Below are 25,000 nucleotides of genomic sequence, written 5' to 3' on the forward strand. Positions count from 1 at the left end.
TACCACATCCACCCATAAGGTTTTGGTTGGTCAGGAGCTATAGTAGAAGATACTTCCTGAAGGTGCAGGATTAGACAAATCTGAGATAAATCAATCCTTCAATAACTTAATTAACGTTATTGATGAATAATGACTTTCAGTGTGAAACTGTTACTAACTTGAAAATTCAAAATTAGTCTAGAATCCTGTAAAGATATTTTTCTAGCAGCAGTGCAAATACATGTAGAAGTTAAATTGTGCAGTACGAGATTACTAGCATGAGATTACTAGCTTATAGTTCTTGAATGCAAACCAATTATAGATGTTTTGTCATACACACACACACACACACACATATGTGTGTGTGAATGTGTGTGTGAGTAATCCCTTCATTTTTACATCCTTAAATTCACCTGGCAACCAGAAGCAGGTATCAGATCATCTGGCAAAGTTACCAGAAATGGATACCAAAAGATCTATTGTTATTTTTAAAATCAAATATTGTCTTATACGTGTGTGTAAAATGGGAGTTTATGGCTCCTTCCTGTAGAAACATAACAAACTTTCTTCAAAGAGACAAGGAAAATTAGAGAGACACAGTGTACAGATCAGTTTATGTAAGTAGGGTGAAGACATATCATAAATAGTGAAAAATGAAGTTAGGTTGGATAGGTAGAAATTCAGGCTGGTGCCTAAGTGAAGGATCATGGATGCTATATTTCTGGTGAAAAAAATTAAACTGTAAGGGGACAAGGTTCCCATGCTGTCTGGCCAGGTGGGTATTCAGAAGATCAACAGTAGAGGAATGAGTAGAGGAGGAGAGTACTTCAGAACATAAAGCTGCCAAGCAATATGAGTATGGTTAATGAATCATTGAACATCTTAGTTTACAGGTGAGTTCCAACAGACCTGCTCTTATCCATCTTCTCTTCATCATAGTCTTTAAGGTAATTATTCAGGAATTCAGAACTGGGTATCCTTGGAAATTTTTATATGCCAATGATCTGGTTCTCCCTATAGAATCTATTGAGGAGCGATAGAAAAGTTCAAAACATGGAAGAGTGGTCAAGTCAGAAAGTTTAAAGTTAAATATGAAAAAAGACTAGAGTATTATTTGATAGAAAAGAAGAACCCTGTGGCATTCTAGGAAGAGAGCCTTGTTCAATGAAATGGAAGGTAACAGAATGAACTTAATACTAAATATTGCTGTAAGCAATGGATACATAAGATGTGCAGTGAGATCACAAACAGAGTCTCAGTAGGGAATCGGAACTTCAAATGCACAGAAGCAACAATCTTGAATTAAAAACCAAAAGTTGTAGATTTGTTCTACTACTTAGGCAATACAGTACAGTTACTACAGAGCATGGCTTAGATGTGGTAAAATTATAGTATTTATGATAAGAATAGGATGACAGAGGTTCATGGATCTATTCCTTTTATTGGAAATAGAAAAAATTCTCTCACTTTAGGAAAATTTGATGCTCTGAAGCATACATAAAATATGTACTGCTATTTGATATTAAACCATGGAAGATGTATAATGATCTTCAGTGGCTGGAGAGAAATGATATGAGTATAGCATGTTAGGTGTGCAATGTTGATTTACAGGAAAGAAGAGTACAAATGATTTGTTTTTGCATCAGAAGCTATTAACTGCAGGAGAGGACTACTTTGGTTCAATTACGTGTTGTTGATGAATTACAAATAACTGAGTGAAAGTATTGTTGGCGAAATATTTCTGTTGTACAAGCAGACCAAGAAAGAACTGGAAAGAAATGGTAAAGTTAGTTCTGAGACCACTTCTCTTCATTGAATGGACTTATTGTCAGAAACCTAGAAACCTAAATAAAAATATTAATCATATAACCAGTCTAATTAATGTTAGTGTGGAAAAAACCTGTATTAAAACAATTATAAGAATTCACAAGAGTCAAACATTTAAAAAAGAAATTGCTTTTGGCTTAATTAGACATGGAACAGTAGTGCCCATAACCCTTTATAAGATCTTCAAAGCTTGTGAAAGAAAGGAGGAAGTTATCCTCAAAGTGAGATCCAGTCTACTAAAGGCATCCAAGGGTGAGATGATGGAGTTGACCTTGGCAATGAATTAAGCCTACCATTGACAATGATGTTCCTAATCTAAACTTTCTTCTTACACTAAAGATCTTATGTTTTCTATAAAATTTATTAATAATGTATCCAATATTAATGGTTTAGTTTAATACTATCAAAATATTTCTAAAAGGCTATTTGACCCAGCTCAGCCTGCAATCTTCATACAATCACAAAGATACTTTGACCATAGAGCAAAATAATTTTTTATATGATATGTAAAATTGCCAATGAGCAACAAATCAACTACTTAGTTGGCCAGTTAGCCAGATGGACAAATAGTGAATCAGCTAGTTAATCATATGCTACCACAACAACCAGCAAGATGAACTAAATAATTGGGTTGTAATGATGGTAATAGACAGTTTATTTAGTGAAGAATCAGGAAAGCTATAAATCTGCAGAATGGATTTAAAGTACTTGGTAGGATATAGTTAATAATAATTTGCTTCTAAGACCATACATTTAAAATCATCATTCAGAGAAGAAGACCAAACCTTCAAATTTGCATTCAAGCCAGACCACAGAAAAATAGGAGATACAATCTATGACAAATCAAATCTTCTAAAAGACATTATAGATTTGTAATAGACATTCCTTGTATACAGTTCCCTTCTATAGCTAGTTTCTTTCATGTTGGGTTTTTAAAAATATATTTTCTTTACATTTTTTTATGTTATAGTCAGAAAAGGTAAGGCAATGCTTATGGTCTTTTTAGGGTCTTTGCGACTGGTGGAAGGCATGCAGGAAATCATCTTCAGACTGCAGAACTGGCCTGAATTCTTGTTCTTGTCATTTTTGCAATTTAGTAGAGTATTAAGGGCAGATTTGAACCAAGTTAAATCTACCACCACCGAAATAGGAATGCTCTTTCTGACAGGCTTCCACACAGTTTCTGACAACCATATTACACTCACAAAGTTTTGGTTTGCATTCTTTGATTGGTATTTTGTAGTCCTTAATATTAACTTTAAACAAAGACTGGATATTATTTTTAAACTTCCATAACTTAATAAATTCAGTGAATGGCTTACATGTTGAGTTATGAAATGTTTTTCATTTTTATTAAGAAATGAATAAAAAAAAAATAAATGAACTTACCTAAAACAGTTGCTGTGAAAATGAGTATAACCAGCTAAAACTGAAATACTCCCTGTACCAAGAGCTAATGAAAGAAAAAGCTGTTTAGTTGCATCAGACCACACCTGAAAATGATAGAGTGATAATATTTTGTTAACCTTCTTGTTATTATATTTCTGTAGAAATAATACACTTCTTTCTTTTAGTTAATTATAAAAATAATGAAGAATGTAGTTAAATAAATTTGTCGTTATTAAGCTGGCATTTGGAGTAGAAATCGAAACAGGATTTTGATGGAAGGTTTTGATTTAGATCACTTTAAAACAAGAAATTTGTATCATAGGACCAGGGGCAGTCTTAGGTAAACCAGTGTCAAAAGTGTTTTGAAAACATATGACAAAGAATACATTTTGAAAACATTATAACGAGTAAATTCAGCTATCATTTTCATATTAAATTTACATTTGTTTCTCTCTGTATTCATCGTCATCATCATCATCATTTAACGTCCGCTTCCATGCTAGCATAACCACTCTGAGAGTGTAGTGGGTGCTTTTACGTGCCACCGGCACGAGGGCCAGTTTGATGGTACTGGCAACGGCCACACCCAAATGGAGCTTTTTATGTGCCACCTGCACAGGAGCCAGTCCAGCGGCACTGGCAACGACCTCGCTCGAATATTTCACATGCTAGTAAGGCGACGCAGTAATGATCACACTTGAATGGTGTGCTTAACATGCCATCGGCACGAAGGCCAGCTTGTTGCTCTGGCAACGATCTCACTCGTATTGTATAGGTCAAATCATTCCTGTAAATTGCATGTTTTCTTCTTGATCATTTTTCTAACCTTCTTCCCCTGATGATCTCTGGCTTCATAATTTAATCTTTCTGCCCAACCACTATGACATCTAACAATTTAATTCTGGTGTGTATAATTCACCATATACATTAGTGTTTATCTTATGTGCATGGTTGTTCCCTTTGATTTTCCTTGCTGTCAGTTCGAAGAGGAAGCTGGTTGTTTACAGATTTCTGAGACCAATTTAGAGCTATATGATGGAACTATGAAATTACATTACAGTAATAACTGTGTTACTTGTAAAGTTAACAGATTAGCTAAAACACAAAAAGGATGAACACCTCATTGATGTCAAAGATTTGAAAATACTGAATTTTAATTTAATTAAAGTTATAAACGATATTTGTTCACATTGTTAACTGTCTAAAAAATAACAAAAAACTGTTACTTTTGGATAAATAAACATAAATTTTCAAGCCAAAATACTACAAGCATGGCTGTGCAGTTAAGAAGATCATTTTGCAACCATGGGATTTCAGATTCAGTCCCACTGCATGGCAGATTGGGAAAGTGTCTTCTATTTGTGTATTTGGTAAGAGTGAATTTGGTAAATCAAAACTATGTGGAAGCCTGTCATACACACAATCATACATACATACATACATACATACATACATACATACATACATACATACATACATACATACATACATACATATACATACATACATATATACATACATATATACATATATATATATATAATATATATATATATATATATATATATATATATATATGTATATACCTGTGCCGGTGGCACATAAAAAGCACCGTTCAATCATTGGGCCACATAGGGGTAGTAACAGGTGATTGAGACCTTTGGTGATATACCATGCTTGTGTAGAGCTGTCAAGCTAAGAGACATTGTAGTCATGGCCGATGCTGGTGTCAAGTCAATGGCACCCATGTCAGTAGCATGTAAAAAGTACCCACTACTTTCTTGGACTGGTTGATGCTCGGAAGGGCATCCAGCCATAGAAATCTTGCCAAATCAGAATTGGAACCTAGTACAGCTCCCCAGCTTACCAATTTTCACTCAAACTGTCCAACCCATGCCAGCATGGAAAGTGGACATTAAATGGTGATGATAATGATGATGAAATGTATATGGTTATGTGTGAGTGTTTGTTCCCACCACCACACCACCATCACCACTGACAACTGTTACTGGCTAATGTACTTCCTTATAACTTAACGCTTTAGCACTTTGGTAAAAAAGACCAACAGAATAAGTACCAAACTTAAAAACATTACACTGGGGTTATTTGGTCAATTAGATTCTTCAAAGTTGTGCCCCAGTATGTTTGCAATCTAGTGATTGAAAGAAATAAAAGAAAAGACAATGGTCTTCTTTTGTGATTATAAATGAAATAAATTGTTTTCTATTGAATTTTGTGAATAGTTGATTACATACCTGTAGTTTCTGTAATGCATCCCAACCAGGTGTAAGAAAAAATTTTACACTAGGTAAAGCACCATCTAACATGCAAATGCAAATTAGGAGAGGTAGGACCAAAATATATGGAAGTATTGCTGTCAAATACATAATCTATAATGAAATGATAAAAGAAAAGAATTATTAAGAGTTACTAAAATTAGCTATCACCTGCAAGAACTTCAGATGTATACACTAGGTATATTCCTGAAGCTAATTAAGTATATATAATTAAGGTAAATATTTTTGCAGCTTTTGAGTCAATGTTAACCCACCAAAATTTGAACTTGGAACCAAGGATGATGAAATTAAAAACAGCAATGAGGTATTGCTTCTGACTTGTTGCTTCTCTGTGGTTGCTCAACCTGAAAGTTATAGTAGCCAAGTCTCCTTTAAATTACACCCTCGTGTCTTAAAAGTAGAAGAATGCAGTGGATTTTGTAAGACTTTGATAAAGTACTACAAAATTCAATGTCTGCAAATAGACAGGTTGGTCATGGCTGGAATACATTTGATCCTAGGTTGGTTTAGTTAGGGCTGACTTGGAGCTAAACAACAACTTGTTACAATACTTCCAGCTATCTCCTTTGCCTTATATGAGGGGATGCTGAAAAGTTCCTGACTTTAAGGGTATCACGAAAGGCCTTGTTGGAGGCCCAACCTTCTGAGTTCTTTTACAGGGTTTAGAAAAACTGAAGGACCACTGCAATAGGAGTGTGAATCAAGTATGTTGAATAAAATGATAATTAACTGATCCTCCTGCATCTTCTTTTACCCAAAGCACTCTGCTGGGTGTTGGCATTAGGAAGGGTATCCAACCATTAAAAACTCTGCCAAAATAGACACAGAAGTCTGGTTTAGGCTGCCACTAAGCATTTTGCCTGGTGTGCTAATGGTTCTGTTAAATTATATATACATATATACATTAAATTTCAATAGCTATCTCATTTACAACATTACAAAGGGAGAAAATTTTAGTTTTCAACATTTTCCAGTGTGCTTACCTTAGCCATTGACTGTATTCCTCTAATAAGTATTATAAATACTAGTAACCAAGTAGCAAGGAGACAGAGAACAAGTTGCCAGTTTCCAGAGATAGATTTTTCTGACTGGAGTAGCAGTGTCTGCCTAACAACAAAAGAAATATTAATTCCAAATAAGCAAGATTAATTTTTAAATAAGAAATTAATAAAAAAGCAACAGATTATTTTATTTTAATTAATAAATAAACTTTGTTCTGTTCATACTAGGTTGGCCAAAAAGTCTGTTCAGTTTTTTAACTGAAAATAAGACTCAAGTTTTAAATTTAAAGTAATTTATTCAATCAATGATATAGTTACCATTTCATCCCAATATCATTTGCCATCTTTGAGGTAGATCTATTACTTTGCTCAAAGAATTTCCTGTCTTTACTTGTGAAAAACTCTTTCAGATGTATTTTTACATCCTCTTCAGAGTTGAAAGTCTATCTATTCAGTGGATTTTGAAGAGAGTGAAAGAGGTGGAAATCTGAAGGTGAATATGTAGGGCATGGCAAAACTTCCCAGGCAAGCCTCAGTAACTTCTGTCATGTCTACAAAAAAGTGTGTGATCTGGCATTGTTGTGATGAAGGACAATGGCTTTATGATTAGCAAATGCTGAACATTTCTGGTGGATCACTACATTTAATTTGTCCTGCTGGTCACAGCACACATTCAAATAGATGGTCCTGTATGTGGGAAGAAGCTCATAAAAGACAACACCCTTCCAGTCCCACCAAATTGGAGGCATAACTTTCTGTGGATGAAGTCCTGCTTTAGAGGTTGTTTGCATTGGTTTGCCACACTTCTCCCATGATTGTTCATGCTTTGCATTGTCTTTATCCTTCATCATCATTCACCTTATAAAAGGATAATTTTGTCCGTGTTTCTGCAATAAATCATCATCATCATCATCGTTTAACGTCCGTTCCCCATGCTAGCATGGGTTGGACGGTTTGACCGGGGATCTGGGAAGCCAGAAGGCTGCATCAGGCTCCAGTCTTATCTGGCAATGTTTCTACAGCTGGATGGCCTTCCTAACGCCAACCACTCCGTGAGTGTAGTGGGTGCTTTTTACGTGCCACCTGCACAGGTGCCAGGCGAGGCTGGCAACGGCCACGGTCGGATTGGTGTATTTTATGTGCCACCGGCACAGAAGCCAGTCGAGGCAGTGCTGGCATCGGCCACGAGTCGGATAGATGAAAATCTGTTGGGTGAGGTTAGCCTCATTCAATAGATGTGGGACCCAAAAATCAAGCTTGCTGATGTAGCCAAGTTGATGGAGGTGGTTTTCAACACTTGATTTTAATATTTGGGGAATATCTGCAATCATCTTGGTTGTATAAAGGCAGTTGGTGTTACTATTAATATCAGTTGCCCAACAAGAGCAAGGTGCATCTTGAATCAAAAAATTTCTCAATCAAAGTCTTGAAAGCCACTTCTGGTACATATGTTCTGTAGTGGCATTCTCTCTGTACACAGCACATATCTTCTTGCAGATTTCCACGTTTTTCTGTTATTTTTTTTTGAAATAGAAAATCTTGAGTTGTCAGTAATGTTTGTTTTGGTTTTCCACTTTCAAGGTGATCCTCAGCACACAATATGCAACCTGTCTCATTGCGAGTTCACATTGAACTACGTTGAAGTGTTGAGTATCTAATGAGTGCACATGCACAAAGGACAGACTGACAGACTTATTAGAGTGCTTGACATGTAGTGTTGACAAAAACTGGACAGACTTTTTGGCCAACCCAATATTCTTTTTAATCTTCTCATTATCTTAAATGACGACTTAAGATTTAAGCCTCTTGACATATCTCAATCACATCCTCAGTTATTTTGATTATATTTTATAACTTTTATTCAAAATATATTGTAAAACTGCAATATATCTAAGTTTTCTGACATGTGGTGTTCCTGAACTGACAGTTAGTATAAAGGAGATAATCATTTCTTAATATTTAGTGGGATTAGGTACTTGAATTTGAAATTAAGAAATTAGGGAAAAGAATTTAAGAGATACTTAAAATTTTTTTTTTCATCTTATATGACTGAAAAATCCATCTACCATCTCCCAAATGATCTGATCACTCTCATATTTTCACCATCACTGCCTCTTACATCTTGTTATCAGAGTCTCCCTCACAATGTGATAAGTGTATTTAGAGGCTTCAATAGGCAATAACAAAGTAATTCAAGACAAGCTGCCCCTGGGAGCTCCTCTATGCTGATGACCTTGCTCTATTAGCTGAGTCACTGCCAGAACTAGAGACAAAGTTTAGGGTGTGGAAACAAGCTCTAGAATTGAAGGGCTTTAGGGTTAACCTAGCAAAAACCAGAGTCTTAGTAAGTAGGAAGGCTGTCAAATCACAAACCCCTTCAGGTAGATGGCCCTACTTGATCTGTAGAAAGGGCGTAGGTAGAAACTCCATACCATGTACCTGGTGTAAGCAATGGACACATAAAAGGTGCAGCAATATCAAAGGACAGTTAACTGGGAAGATAGTTTTTGTGTGTGGCAGATGCACAGGGACAATAAACAGTGAATATGTACAGAAAACAGATTTCATCACATGCCAGGGGAAGAAACTAGAAGTAGTTAATAGCTTCCACTACCTAGATGACCAAGTCTGTAGTGGGAGTGGTTGCTCTAAGAGTGCTGAGGACATGCATAGGGTTGAAAGAAATGAAGCAATAAAGCCAGTATTGAAAATTATTTTCAAAAGGCTATGAGAGTATTTGAGATTATTTCTAAAATTGTCTACAATCATTTGATTCAAATTATTTCATAATGAAATCAGAATAATTCTTCTAGATTGGAATAAATAGAGCTCAGTTAAAAAAAAAATGAAGACAATCAAATGACTTACTGAAAGTATATGCCACTTGGTAAGTTATAGAGGGCAGTTGCAAGGCTTGTGTTTGTTGAATTTATATGATGAAACAAACTAATGTGCTGTTGATTCAGTTCTTGGTGATGTTTATATGAATGTGACATAAGGAAGGAGGATTCACAAAGGGGATTGTTGCCTGTGAGAAAAGAGTAATTTTTAAAAAGTTACACTGAGCAAAGATATCACATATTTATGAAACAAAGAGAAATTTTTGAAAATTGCAATGTATAGTAAAACACATGAGATGTAACTTCGGAAAAGATTTACAACTTGTAGTTAGTATTAGGAAAGGTTGGTGTTAAGAAGGGCATCAGCTGTAGAAACTTTGCTAAAACAGACATGGAGCCTGAACAGCCCTTCTGCTGGTCAGCGCTTGTCAAAATGTACAACCCATGCCAGCTTGGAAAATGGACGTTAAATGATGATGATGATTATTTAATTAAAAAGATGGTGATAGATCAGTATTCTTAAAATGAAGACATAAATAATAATTAAATAGTCCTTTTTAATCATTTTCATCATTTATTTAATGTCCACTTTCCCATGCTTGCATGGGTCTGGCAGAGTTTTTTAAGGTAGATTTTTTTATGGCCAGATGCTTTTCCTGTCATCAACCCTTACCTGTTTCCAAGCAAGTCAATATTTCCCCTTGGCCTGACATGTTTATGCAGAATATTGGAAATGAATGACATTCATTTACAACAATCACACAATATTGAGACAAAGAGGCACAAAAATTCACATACTCACACACACATACAAACATATATATACATATACAATGGGCTTCTTTCAGTTTCTGCCCACCAGACCTACTTATAAGGCTCTGGCTGGCTCAGGGGTATAGTAGAAAACACTTGCCCAGTGTGCTACATGTTGAGACTATACTCAAACCCAAGTGATTGGGAAGCAAACTTCCCAACCACACAGCCTTTCCTGAAAATCTAGTTATAATTATATTCATGCAAAGCCATTTTAAACAACTCTCAAATGAGAGCTGTGATTCAATATTCAGGAAATAATAAATTTTTAATTTATGTTTTATGTAAAGAAAAACAAAACAAAGCGAAAAAGAACATGCTATATTGAAATAATTTTATAGGAAATATAATTCCATTGAGAAATAGGGTCATTAGCATTTCAGTTAGAAATAACCTTTTTATATTTCAACACTTTAAATGGTGTTTACAAGAGTTATTGGTATAACTTTATTGAAAATATAAAACAGATGAAACAGAAACCATGGAAACTGGTGGTAAATCTGCATTGGCAATATTTGTATTATCTAGAAAAAGTGACAAAAAGAGTACAGTGAAATTCCTGTGTCCAACCTTTCAGACATACTTCTTTCTCAGAGTAAAGACAACAGGAGAAAAATAAATGAAATACGCTAGACTTTTATACCTCCTACGATTGAGAAACTGGCTGCAACTGAAGGGGAATGCAAGACAATGTGAACTCAAACATAAACAAGAAGGAGGGGGAAAATGAATGAGAGAGGAAGAAGGAAAGAAAGACATTAAAAAAGAAAAGAAAAGAAGAGGTAAGGGTGAGGTGGATATAAAATTGAATGAGAAGTGAGCATTTGGCATTTAGATTTACAGAACAGTCAAATTAAAGAATAGAAATTTACATTAATTGCTCTGAAATTTTTCATTAAAAAAAATATAAAGTTCAGTCTATCCTTTCATATGAAATAGAAGGTGCAGTTTATCCTTTCATTGACTGATGTTAAAACTGAGTTTGCACACAACAGGAAAAAAAAAGTGTACTCACTGTTTGTATATGTTTTACTACATATCCATGGCAAAGGTTGTATAATGGACATCCCAGCATAGTAAAGGCTCCAAGACATTATAACACTATAATACATGGCAATAAGGATTGTGACCACTAACATTGCCCAGCTAAGACCTATAAATTAAGAAAAAGAAAATTTGTTTAAATTAGTTTCAAATGATACAAAAAATAAAAAAAACCTTTAGATTACGTTTTTGCAATACATATTTTTTCAATGGTTACATTTCAAATAAACAAATACAAACATTAAAACACACACACACATATATATACATATACATATATACAATAAGCTTCTTTCAGTTTCCGTCTACCAAATCCACTCACAAGGCTTTGCTCAGCCTGAGGCTATAGTAGATGACTCTTGCCCAAGGTGCCACGCAGTGGGATTGAACCCAGAACCATGTGGTTGTTAAGCAAGCTACTTACCACACAGCCACTCCTGCGCCTAAGTTTTCATGGAAAATTGGATAAGAATTACACTGCTTGTGTGGCACAGTGACACATAATTACTATCATGTGATGTCAAGACAAAGAGATGCAAACACACACACAAATACATACATACATATATATATATAGTTATATGCACCCATCCATCCAACCATACATGCATACATACATACAGTGGGTTTCTTTCAGTTTTCATCTACCAAATCCACTCACAAAACTTCAATTGGCTTGACGCCATTGGAGAAGGTGGCAAATTGGCAAAAGTGAAAAACATCAGGTGATTGATAATGAGTGAAAACTCCCTCATGAATCAAATGCAATGTATCTTTGAATTGAAACAAAAATAATAAGAATTTGTAAACTAAAACAAAGCCACATTACTTTAATCTGACAAAAAAGTTGCTTATTGAATAAATGGTACAAAACAAGTCATTAGATGGAATATAAAAATATTGGATGAGATGATGCAGCACCATTATATAAAAAAATAAATGTATGTTATAAACCTGTCCAACCCATACAAGCTTGAAAAAAACTGCATCAAAAACAATGCTCATAAAGGTAATGGTAAAATTTTGTTTCATTTCTCAAATAGATTTCCAAAATTACAATAAGGTATTTCTATATGTTCCCATTAGATTCCAAGAATTTGTAAGTTGAGATTAGTAATACACAGAAAATAAATAAATAAAATATTATTTACTTCCATGATAATTATTTTTGGTTTGGTTTTTATATCTATACTTTGAAAACTATGATTTCCCAATATCGGTTATAATTCTTCCCAACTCAAATCCCCCATTAATGAGGATACATGTAAGCAGCTGTTATCAGAATTTTCTGTTAAACCCATGTATTTTTATATTAGCATTTATCTGTATTTTAGTGGTGAGTGGGTGTCTTATATTTCTTAGTTTATGATATCCTTAAATAGTTATCACAATATTTAAAAACGTAATATTAATTTTGATAGCAATAAAAATTGAATAATATCAACTTTGAGTAATTTGAAATACTGATTTTGTAAGTAACACTTTGATTGTACTTGAGAAGACTCATCCACCACAACAAAATTGAGATCCTAAAACCAAGGTGCCACATAAAAATCATTGGTGTGGTTGCTGGTGCCACATGAAAAATGCACTGTTGTTACATAAAAAGCACTGGTGATGTTGCCTCATAAAAAGCACCCAGCACATTCTGTAAAGTAGTTGATGTTAGGAAGGGCATCCAGCCATAGAAACGAAACTAGAACAGACAATGGAACTTGGTGCAGCCCCTGGCCTTACCAGTTCCTATCAAGCTGTCCAACCCATACCAGCATGGAAAATGAATGTTAAATGATAATGATGATGATGATGTTCTCAAACAATTAGCTTATTTGATTTGCTATTCTATTGCCTAATTCAGTCCTTTAAGGACTTACAAAATGTTTTACTGAAAGAAGGTAAGAGATTTTTAGGCATGACTGTATGGTTTAGAAGCTCATTTTGCAACTATGTGGCTATGGATTCAGTCTCAGTGTGTGGTACATTGGGCAAGTGTATGCCATTGTGAGTGTGTTTGTCTCCCATCCAGCCAGTGTTGGTTTGCTTAAGTCCCCGTAACTTGGTGGCTCAGCAAAAGACACCAACAGAATAAGTTACCAGATTTAAAAATATAAGTACTGGGGTCAATTTGTTTAACTAAAGTCTTCAAGGCAGTGCCCCAAAAACAAATAAGGATAAAAAGTTTAGTGAAATGTGCCCATGACCATTTACAGGGCCTCAAAAATGGATGAGGAGGAGAGAAGACAGTATCGAGAGATCTGGCCCAAAAGCTTACAACAGAGTCAACACCAAAGGGCACTCAAAGCACCAAGAGACAGATAAAGCCAACCACCCATACATAAGGCTATGGTAAGATTTCAACTCAAAACACAAAGAGCTGGAACAAATTCTGCAAGAGGCATCTGTTTGATGTTCTTACTGTTCAGGATTGATACTATTTTATTGACCACAAAAGGATTGAAAGCAAAGCCGATCTCATTGTGATTTGAACTCAGGGTGAAGAGAGTTGATTCAAAAAGCATCAAATATTCTATCCAATGTTTTAATGGCTACAAAAAATCACCTTCATAGCTGGTAAACTTGGTGTGGTTAGTGAAACCTATTTTAATCAATACTACATGATAAATTTCCAAAATAAAGAACCCATTAAAGTATCAAGCAGTTGGTATTATAAGTGAATCTCAAATCAAGGAAAAGACCCATCCAAATTAATGTAATATGTTAAATAATAAAATGTCATTTAATATTACAAGATGACAAACTGGCAGAATCATTAACATGCTGGGCAAAATGCTTAGTGGCATGTCGTCCGTCTTTATATTCTGGGTTCAAATGCCACTGGGATCGATTTTGCCTTTCATTCTTCTGGAGTCAATAAAATAAGTACCACTTGAGCACTGGGGTCGATGTAATTGACTTTCCCCTTCCCTTGAACTTGCTGGTTTTGTGCCAAAATTTGAAATCAATATTCATATGAATTGTAAAGCGATATGCTTGTAGATTCATTAGCATGCCAGGCAAAATGCTCAGTGGCATTTCATTCATCCTTATGTTCTGAGTTCAAATTCTGCCAAGGTTGATGTTAACTTTCATCCTTTCAGGGCCAATAAAATAGTACCAGTTGAACACTGGAGTTGATATTATCAACTTACCTCTTCCTCCAAATTGCTGGCTTTGTGCCAAAATATGAAACCAATATTACATTTGAATTGTCAAGATCAACAACAGTAACTAAATCATAATTTAATATCATATATAAATATTCCAAATCAATATGACCAACTAAACCAGTGAATAGTAACAGTATGTATTTCTCTCTGAAACAAAAATTTGTAACAAATACTGTAGAAGAAATATTTTCATTTTAGCTAAAGCTATATAAAACATATGAAATGAGAAAAAGCTAATGAAATAACCTTTAGCAATTGGCATGATCTTCCAAACAATAACTGGTCCTCCTTTAGCATATTGACCTATACATGTTTCTAGATATGCAAGAGGCAGTCCACATATCATCATCAGAACTAGGTAGGCAACACAGAATGCTCCTGAAATAATAAGAAAAATAATATGACATTCATTTAATTTCCAAACATAAAAAATATGGAGAGTACAAGAGAAAATGCTTTTAAAAATATAATTTTAAAACTAAAATGGTCAAGCTTGGTTACTTATAAGTTGATTGCATACCACAATCATTTTAATGTCTATTTTTTCATGTTTGCATGAGTTTAATGGAGTTTATTGAAGCAGACTTTCTATGGTCTGATGCCCTTCTTGTTGTTAACCTTCTTCTGTTTAGTCAGACATATTTTTGCAGGATATTAGAAATGAATGACACTGCTTGTATGATAGTAACACTCATTGACAACTATTGACAACTATTGAAAACAAGGAGATATAAAATACACATACTTACATGCATGTGCATGCACACACACATGTATGTATATAAATTAATCCCCAATATTAAGTATGCTTTCATAGCACTGTTCAGTATATATATTTATACATATACTAAGTAATTAAGGGTTTAGCAACGATTTGCCTCACCACACACCGAAATTTAGAAATAGCAGTCAAAGAGTTATAACTCTTTGACTGCTATTTCTAAATTTCGGTGTGTGGTGAGGCAAATCGTTGCTAAACCCTTAATTACTTAGTATTACTTAAACTTTCCTCGAATGAGGCTTTTACATGCCGAAATCTACTTGGTGAAATTAATGATTATTCCAAATTAATTAATTTCACCCTATATTTTTATTTATACATATATATACATATACTTATATATACATGTACATATATACATTTCTAGATGCATACATATATAATTATATACATATATATATACATACATACATGCATACATACATACATACATACATACATACATACATACATACATATATATATATACATATATATATATATATAATATATATATATATATATATATATATATATATATATATATATATATATATATATATATATATATATATGTGCGTGTGTGTGTATATATATATATACACATATATATCGTTTGGGTAGTATGGTATTATCCATACAATTTCAAAATAAGGTGATTAGAATCAAAATAAGCAACAAGGATATCCAGAGGTAATGCAATTCGATCATTTCATGCAACTCCATTTAATTGAACAATGCAACCATTACATCAATTTAAGTGCAGAGCTTTCCTCAGCTGCACAAAGACATAGAATTTAATTAAATTAAAACAGATGGACACATTAGTAAAATTTTACAGAAAATCTCCAAGAAGTTAAGGAGATAGACAAAGAACATGTTGTTTTCACTTCCACTTAGAAGCTACTAAGGTATCAGGAAGAAAGACTTGTTACAGATTTTGCTTATCACTGTTTTATGGAGTCAGTTTTAATTTATAGACTAGTTTTGTCAAATCCTTGTATATTTAAGGCCAAGAGAACAAGGGGCAGTGTCTGTTAGGGGTAGGGCTGAGGGAGTCGATAGAAATCATGGTGAGTATAGTCATAAAAATCAAGATTTATTTGAAGCAATATCATGAGATTTGGTAAAGGAAAACTTAAATCAAGATGTTAGCTGACAATTAAGGGGGCTGGCCACTAGCAGACCATTGATAATGAAACAGGGGAAATATTATCATGTAGTACTATAGTTAAATATTTTAAGCAATATTGCCATATTGTATAAAGTTAAAGTTTAGGGTTATTCAAAGGATTATTAAGAAGAATATTATAACAAAAGGATAAAAAAACGATAAAAAGTTTTATGAATACTTTAGATTATATACCAAACTTTTATCACAATAGAGGGAGGAAAAGAAATTATTTAGAAATAGTTTAATATTTATACATATTATATACTTAAATACTAACTTATCAGATCAGTGAATATTGATCAATTGGTATATACTGGTATTTAATAAAGGAGTACTGAGGTTGTGAATATACACACATACACACACATACATATGTATTTCATGGACACATACACATGTATTACATGGAAGTATGCACACACTCACACCTTACATGCAAGCATGCATGCACATACACACACACACACACACACACATGACAGGTTCCTTTCAACATCCGTCTATTCATCCAGCAAAGGCTTTTGCTTTTGTCATTTGAGGGTTATAGTAGAAAGCACTTGCCCAAGGTGACATCCAGTGCCCTGTCATGATTGGGAAGCAAACAGCTTCACAACAGCCTCACCACACAGTCATACAATATCTATAAAGCACTCATTGCCCCTAGTAATTCAATGTGTGTTTAATCAGAACTGACTTGGGTGAGATAACAACAGCTAGTTGATTTTGAAGGGATAATCAGGTTCACATGGTGTATTTCAATACAAAATTTCATTGTAGTTGAATTCAAATTTTTATCATTATCCATATGTCAAAACAAAATATAATTAATGTAATAGCACCTGCAAATTTAAGATTAGTTTTTTAAATAATTATCAAATTCCACTGAAGTGTCTTGATCTGATAAAATTCAAAATATATTAGAATTAATGCTTGTATTTTATATTTTATATTTTATATGATGAGTGCAGGCATGGCTACGTGGTTATGAAATTTGCTTTCCAATCACATGGTTTTGGGTTCAGTCCCACTGCATGACACCTTGGCCAAATGACATACTGTAGCCCTGGATTGACCAAGGTCATATAAGTGGGGATTGATAGATAGAAACTGAAAGAAGTCTAATGCATATATATGTGGTGTGTGTGTGTGTGTGTGTGTGTGTGTGTACTTATTCTGTAGGGCTCATTTACCAAACCACTAAGCTATGGGAAATGTAAACACACTAACACTGGTTGTCAAGTGGTGGTGGTGGGGATAAACGTAGACTCAAAGACATACACACGGACACACACACATACATATATGTATACGACAGGCTTGTGTGTGTGTGGGCATGTATGCACATGTGCATATGCAGGTGTGTTGTGTATTTGTGTCTCTGTGTCTTGACATTGTATGACGATTATAAACATGCACAAGTGATGTCTTTCACTTCCAGATCTTTCCTGAAAGCATATCTGACCAGGAAGAAATATTATCTCACTTCTTCGAAACAGTAGCAACTTGATGAAAGGAAAGGCGACTGGTTGGAGAAAATCTGCCTCAGTGAATTCTATTTGATTGATGCATAGTAATGTAGAAGTTAAAATGATGATGATGATGATGATGACAACAATGGAAGGTACTTCTTTAATAAAATAAAGGAATAGAAAATGTTCAACTAACCTCCACCATTTTTAGCAGCACATGATGCAAAGTGTAGGATCGAACTGATGTTTAGCGCCAATGAACTCACTGAGAAGAAATAATCTATCTGATTCTGCCATCCTTCAGGATCTTTTGGTGGATTTGTTTCATAGTATCGAATGGGAACACTGCTTTCTGAGTAATCAGGAGATGTCACTTCTGGAACAACTTCACTGTATGGTTCAGGTATGGATACATTGTCATTATGAGATTGGTCGGAATCACTTAGACAAAGGTCAGACTCATCAAGATAAGCTATCCGTATTCCGGCATTGGCTGTACTCTAAAAAAAAGAATAGAAATAAACATAAATAAATGCATAAATAAAGAAACAAACAAATAAATAAATAAGTAAACAGATAAATAAATAAATGGAATTTGAGAATGCAAGAAATGATAGTATTAACTCTTTTGATATCATGCTGGATGATACTGCCTGATTCTTGATACAAACTTCCTGCTTAAAATTGACCTAAATCAAAGCCTTTCATCAAAATTTCATGCTAATTTACATTCCAAACACTATCTTACTATTGATGAAATTATTTAAATATATTTTTCATTATTTTGAAAATTAATTGAAACAAAGACAGTACATTTGTAACAAAGGCAAAAATTTTGTAACAAAAGGTTAACTCTTTCGTTACAATGTTTCTAATGAGATACACTGCCTTTATTTTTAGAAAATAAATTAAGATAATGAAGAATTTAGTAAAGCAACTTTCTATTTGTTAAGCTGGTGTTTGGAACATAAATAAACAAGAATTTTGATGTAAGATTTTAATTTAATTTAGGAAGTTTGTATCTTGGAACCAGAGCTGGTGTATTAGGTGGGTTGGTATCAAAAAGGTTAAACATTAACTATGTGGAGCAATTTTGAAGGCATTACATATGTGCCATGATAGCACCATTTTTGCAACAAACTTACACATCAGCTGCAAAAAGAACGTTGTTGTATATTACATAAGGTGCAAGGTAGCAAGCTGACAGAGTTGTTAGTACCCAGGTAAAATGCTAAGCAGCATTTCATCCATCTTTAAGCTCTGAATTCAAATATTGCCAAGGTCGGCTTCGACTTTCTACCTTTTGGGGTCAATAAAATTAAGTACCAGTTGAGCACTGGGGTCAATGTGATCAACTGCCAGAATTGCTGGCACTGTGCCAAAATTTGAAACTAATATTACATAAGGTGCAAATTGTAAAGAATTTTACACAGAAAAGAAAGTCTATAATATCTTTTATCTTTTACTTGTTTCAGTCATAGGTCCTCTAAGAAGTTGCTTCCCAACCACATGGTTCCAGGTTCAGTCCCACTGCATGGCACCTTGGGAAAGTGTTTTCTACTGTTGCCTTGGACTGACCAAGGCCTTGTGAGTGGATTTGGTAGACGGAAACTGAAAGAAGCCCACCTTATATATATGTATATATATTTATGTGTGTGTGTCATTTTGTCTGTGTTTGTTCCCCATCACCACTTGATAACTGGTGTTGGTGTGTTTACGTCCCTGTGACTTAGCAGTTCAGCAAATGAGGCTAATAGAATAAGTACTAGGTTTTAAAAAATAAGTCCTGGGGTCGATTTGTTCAACTAAAATTCCTCAAGGTGATGCTCCAGCATAGCTGCAGTCAAATGATTGAAACAAGTAACAGAAAATAAATGAATACATATTATACAGGCAACATTGCGGTCTCTCTCTACATTTATCTAAGCTTAACTCCATAGTCCATGGCATGTTACTTCACAAAATTGAGTGTTTTCCTTGACAGGCACTTCTCATTTGGAGCTGGTTGCAATAAATACTAGGCATTGGCTTACCTACTCTTGAAGAAAAGATGGTTTCAACAAAACAATAGTTTATCTTGTATGGTATTTAATACACAATTTTATGTCATTGTTGTCCAAATTCATGCTATTGGTCACTGTGAGTTATTCCTCTTAGCTCATTTTACTTTACACACACATACACACTGACATATATATTTGTGTGTGTGTGTGTGTAGTGAAGTTGGATTTGATAGAAAGCCTAAGATATCACCAAAAAGAAATGGGAAAGAGATAATAAAAAAAATAAGAAAAGAAACAGGAAAACACAGGACAAAGAGAAAGAAGATAAAAATAATCTCACAAAGCCTGTAAGAATTGGCCAACAACTGACATCTTAGCAACTCAAGTAAACGTAGAGATTCAGTGATCAGGTCATATATGCAAGGTGGAAGATTTTGATGCCTGACAGTTCATAGTTTTATAATAAAATAATAATCTCAAATTTGTGGCACAAGGCCAGCAATTTTAGGAAGTGGGGATTAGTTGCTTACATTGACCCCCAAAAGGGTGATAGGCAAAGTTGATCTCAGTTGGATTTGAACTCAGAATGTAAAGAGCTGGAAGAATTGTCACCAAGTATTTTGTCTGGTATGATAATGAATCTGCCAGCTCAAGTGGATATAACATAGTGCAATATAAGGATGGATATCCCTTCCATTTCTAGCAGGTTGAATGACAATGTAAGAGCTCCATCATTGATCTATGATTTTAAGAGTTGTTAAGGGCTATATTGATTATCAAAATGCAATTGTGTTAGTCACTACATGTGATTTTAGATCAAATTCCTTAGCAGACAAGAATAATTTAAGTATTTATTAATAACTAGCAGTCATAGACAGCCTTGCCAAAGTTTATTTATGCCTAACATAAATATCACATGAATTCACTGCATTTTGGATAATGTTTAGTTTGTCCAGAAATGTTGATTCAATCAGAGTTGTTGCTAAAACCAAGCCATCCAGACTATGACTCAACTTTAGCTTCATAGAAATAAATAATGCACAAAAAATAAATTAAATAAAGAAACCTAAAGCTTATGTTAAAATGTTACTCTTACATTTTTTGTATTTTCTAAGAAAAGGATTTTTTTCTCTCAAAATACTGTACTAGTTTAGAGAATAATTGAGAGCTATGCCAGCAAAATGCAAACTCCATGTAGTGCTTCCTATGCTGGACAGGTCAAAGGATAGAGGCCAGGGTAATATGGACCACTTCTCCCAGAGGTGAAAATTGGTTTGCATAGGACTGATACCTATAGCTAGAAAAAGGTAAAGTTACAGAAGCATCAATGGTAATTCAAAACCCAACAAGACTTGGGAGTGAAAGGTCTTCACTTGGGGAAACATATGACATGGTGCAGCAAAATTTGAAAAGAAGTTGCAAGGAAAAAGCAGGGATTCTACTGGAGAGAAGCAAAGATAGCTGAGTGTCAAAAGGAGTGAAGAAAAGGGTTTTAAATAAGTATCATGACTATTAGACTTTTACCACAGGTCTGTTTGATAAGAGCTGAAGTGGAGCTGAACAACAATAACAGTAATAAAAACAAACAGACAAGGGGATCATGTTTCTTACTCAGCATGCAAGAAACAGCATCTAAGTCTTCCTCAAATTAGATCCTATCCTTCAAAACAAAAAAAAATGAAGGATAAATTAGATAATGTAGTCTTCAGTATGCATTGTGTTTGAATAAAAGAAAGGCTGATCACAATTTAAAAGCCTTTGATCACAGGTTTACTCAATCAGGACTGACTCAAGGCTAAACAACAACAACAAAATAAAAATGATAATGAAAAGACAAAGCCTGGCAAAGAAGAGATGATCACAAGTATAAAGCTTTTGATCATGTCTGCTCAATGAAGACTGACTTGAGGCTAAACAACAACAAAGTAGTAATAAAACTAACAAAGGATTTGCACATTTGGAGATTAACTGAATAATTCCACCAACAGCAGCAGTAAATATTTTATATCACTGTTTCTTTCCATAAAGCCACAACTGTACTTTTCAAGACATACACTAGTTTACAATAAGATATGGGTATATCTAGGTAACGGATTTGATAAAATTTTCGGCAACTGAAATGCATTATTGCTTGTTTCAAGAGTAGACAATATGTATGACATCAGACAGAAAGACAGACAAACACACACACACGCGCGCACGCAGAGATGCAAATATTTATACACACATATGTACATATACATAAATAAATATATATATATACACACACACACATATATATATATATCAGTATCTCGTAGTGGTGCAACGGTGACAATGGCCATTCAGTAGCTATGGTAGCAGGATATATGCCTTAGCAGGTCCACCCAAGCTATGAAGGCATGGAACTATAGACCTTAAGGAGAGACTGTCTATTCAACAGAGGTTATAATCTGAAGAGGTAATCATGACCTGCTCACATAGCCAGCAGGGTGATTTCATTTGAAAGCAACAACAATATGAAGAATGAATCTCAGAATCCTGCATGTTAAAAAATGAATAAATAAATAAAAGCTAAAAGATAGTTGATAGCTTTAGAATGAAGGAAAGCTGTGTGATCTTTCTCACAGAATGGACAATGTCCTCTTCTTTTTGTAGCACAAAAATATAAACAATTCAAAATAAACTATTTGCAGCTTTTGTACCATTATTTTTGACTTAGTTACAGAATATAAGATTAATGTGTAAAACAGATGATATATTTTAGGTTCCTTATCAGTTAAATATTTATTCTCTATGATCTTTTTTAATGCAAGGGAAAACTTTATAAAAGTGCTTAATTAAAAGCACATTGACATATCATCTAAAAAGTGAATTATCTTCCAAGTCTATTTCTGCAGTGGAAGATTTATCCCTATCTAAGTATACTTGAACATGTTAAATATGATTTTACATGAATATATTTTATTCAATGCTGCTTTGAATGACTTTATTTAATTCTAGCTTGACAAACTCTATGCACATCAACAAACATAGTTTTATTCTATTTTATATAGGAGCATTCTGTCAGTTACGATGACGAGGGTCCCAGCTGGTATGATCAACGGAACAACTTGCTCGTGAGATTATTGTACAAGTGGCTGAGCACTCCACCGACATGTATACCCCTTTACATATTTCTCAGGGAGATTCAGCATGACACAGAGTGTGACAAGGTTGGTCTCTTGAAATACAGGTACTATTCATTTTTGCCAGCTGAGTGGACTAGAGCACTGTGAAATAAAGTGTCTTGCTCAAAGACACAACATACCACCAGGAATTGAACTCATGACCCTATGACCATGAGCTGAATACCCTAACCACTAAGCCATGTGCCTTCACTATTTTAGTACAAGAAGAAGGACCTAACTAACTAACTAACTTGTAGATATCAACAAGAAAGAACACAGAAATGCATCAATCCTACAATCCAGTGATGTCATTCATCGTCCTAAGTATTTTCATACATCATCTAAGAGCAGAATTTTCTCTCAAAACTATTTCCACTATGAAAAGTTTTCATAAGTCTGAGTATACTCAAACATGTTATGATGTTACACAAATATACATTATTCAACAGTACTCCATGTAATGTTATATATACTATTTATTAAAGCCAAAACCAATCTCCAGTTTGTCAGACAATTACAATATATATTAAATTGGTACAATACTACATATATTTTGTGAACAGGATATATTCACTTAACTGCTACCCTGTACAAACATGTGGCCCTTCAAGAGTAGTTTATCGTATTTTATCATATAATCTATGACATACATATGAGATATATGATCATTTAGTTTCATTTACAGTTTTAGAGCAAATTATATATCTTGCTGCAGTAGTATGTTATTAAGGTAATGTAAGCCATTGAACTTGCATTTCTGCAAAGCTTGTGTCCTTAGGCCCTTAATTGGTTGCAACTGGTCTGGAAAATTAGTATTATTTACAAAAGCTTAATAAAATTGATGCAGTGTCATCTTGTATATGCTAGTGTTTATATAAGAATATGAGTCCCAGTACAGTTTTGTATATAACCAAGGCAGCAGCTCTCCAGGTGAAGCAAAATATGAGTTACTAAGGAATTTTATTAATATGTTGATCAAACAGAATTCCTGGCAAATATATCAATATAAAAAGATAGCTTTTGGTAAAAGGCCTGCAGTTGTAAGGGGAGGGGAGAAGTTGATTGCAAAGACCCCCTCAGTACTTGACTAGTACTCATTTTATTGACTCTGAAAAGGCGAAAGGTATGATAATGATTTCTAATACTAGGAGAAAGGCACAAATTTTAGGAGAAAGGTGTAGATTCCAGTAAGTGACAAGAACCAGTTAATATAAACCTAGAAAGATAAAATATAAAGTAGATCTTAGTGGGATTTGAACTCAGATCTGTAAGGTGTGTAATTAAATTCTACATGGAATTCTATCTAGTAAAGTCAAATTCTACTGAACACTGCCAATGAAACAGCTTAATAATGTGCAGTCAAGTATGATAATATGAATAGCTTTCTGGAAATTTTCCAGTCTCCACAGGAATGAATCAGAACTCTGTTAAAATAGCTTTTCTTTCTTATCTTTTTTTTTTTTTTTACAGGGGCAAAGTATAACAAGATTCAAATGCTACATCAAATGCAGAATAAACTGGTTATATGCTTATGAAAAAGTAGATGGTTAGTAATATTTTGCTGCTATTGTAGCTGTTTTAAACAACTCCATGAATTGTTTAAAACATCAAACATCCAACATGAAATAGTTCTTTTTCTGAGCAGATTTTTATATGAAGTACTGGAATAGATAATACACATCATTCCAAACACATTTCTCACCAATGATATCTCAGCTCTATCTCACACACTATCTCAAAATTCTAAACACTTTGTCACTGATCCTCATGTTCTAGGACAAGTGAAGCTCTCTTCCTTTCTGCTTCACTTTTAGCCAAATGCCCTTGTCTAGCTGCTCTTCTATGACCACTTTCCTCCCAAGTTTCTCAAGCCTGTCTCTTAGCCTTTACTGCCATATCAACCAATATATCAAACATGTATGTATGTATGTATGTATGTATGTATGTATGTATGTATGTATGTATGTATGTATGTATGTATGTATGTATGTATGTATGTATGTATGTATGTATGTATGTATGTATGTATGTATGTATGTATGTATGTATGTATGTATGTATTTATGTATGTATGTGTCAAATCATCCA

General features: G+C 34.1%; 1 protein-coding gene across 4 annotated transcripts in view; it reads right to left on the bottom strand.

The window, feature by feature from the left end:
* The window catches only part of LOC115211848, a 279,433-nt gene that overhangs the window by 132,000 nt on the left and 122,433 nt on the right, over positions 1 to 25,000 (bottom strand). For all 4 annotated transcript variants that reach the window (XM_036503398.1, XM_029780571.2, XM_029780579.2 and 1 more), the window contains exons 2-8: positions 17,957 to 18,260; positions 14,604 to 14,735; positions 11,162 to 11,299; positions 9,362 to 9,521; positions 6,476 to 6,599; positions 5,451 to 5,585; positions 3,196 to 3,299 (exon numbers count right to left, since the gene is read on the bottom strand). In XM_036503398.1, coding sequence (XP_036359291.1) covers positions 3,196 to 3,299; positions 5,451 to 5,585; positions 6,476 to 6,599; positions 9,362 to 9,521; positions 11,162 to 11,299; positions 14,604 to 14,735; positions 17,957 to 18,260 — 1,097 coding nt within the window. The remainder of the gene's footprint in view (positions 1 to 3,195; positions 3,300 to 5,450; positions 5,586 to 6,475; positions 6,600 to 9,361; positions 9,522 to 11,161; positions 11,300 to 14,603; positions 14,736 to 17,956; positions 18,261 to 25,000) is intronic.

The sequence above is a fragment of the Octopus sinensis genome, linkage group LG1 (genome assembly GCF_006345805.1).
Source record: "Octopus sinensis linkage group LG1, ASM634580v1, whole genome shotgun sequence".
Lineage (NCBI taxonomy): Eukaryota > Metazoa > Mollusca > Cephalopoda > Octopoda > Octopodidae > Octopus > Octopus sinensis.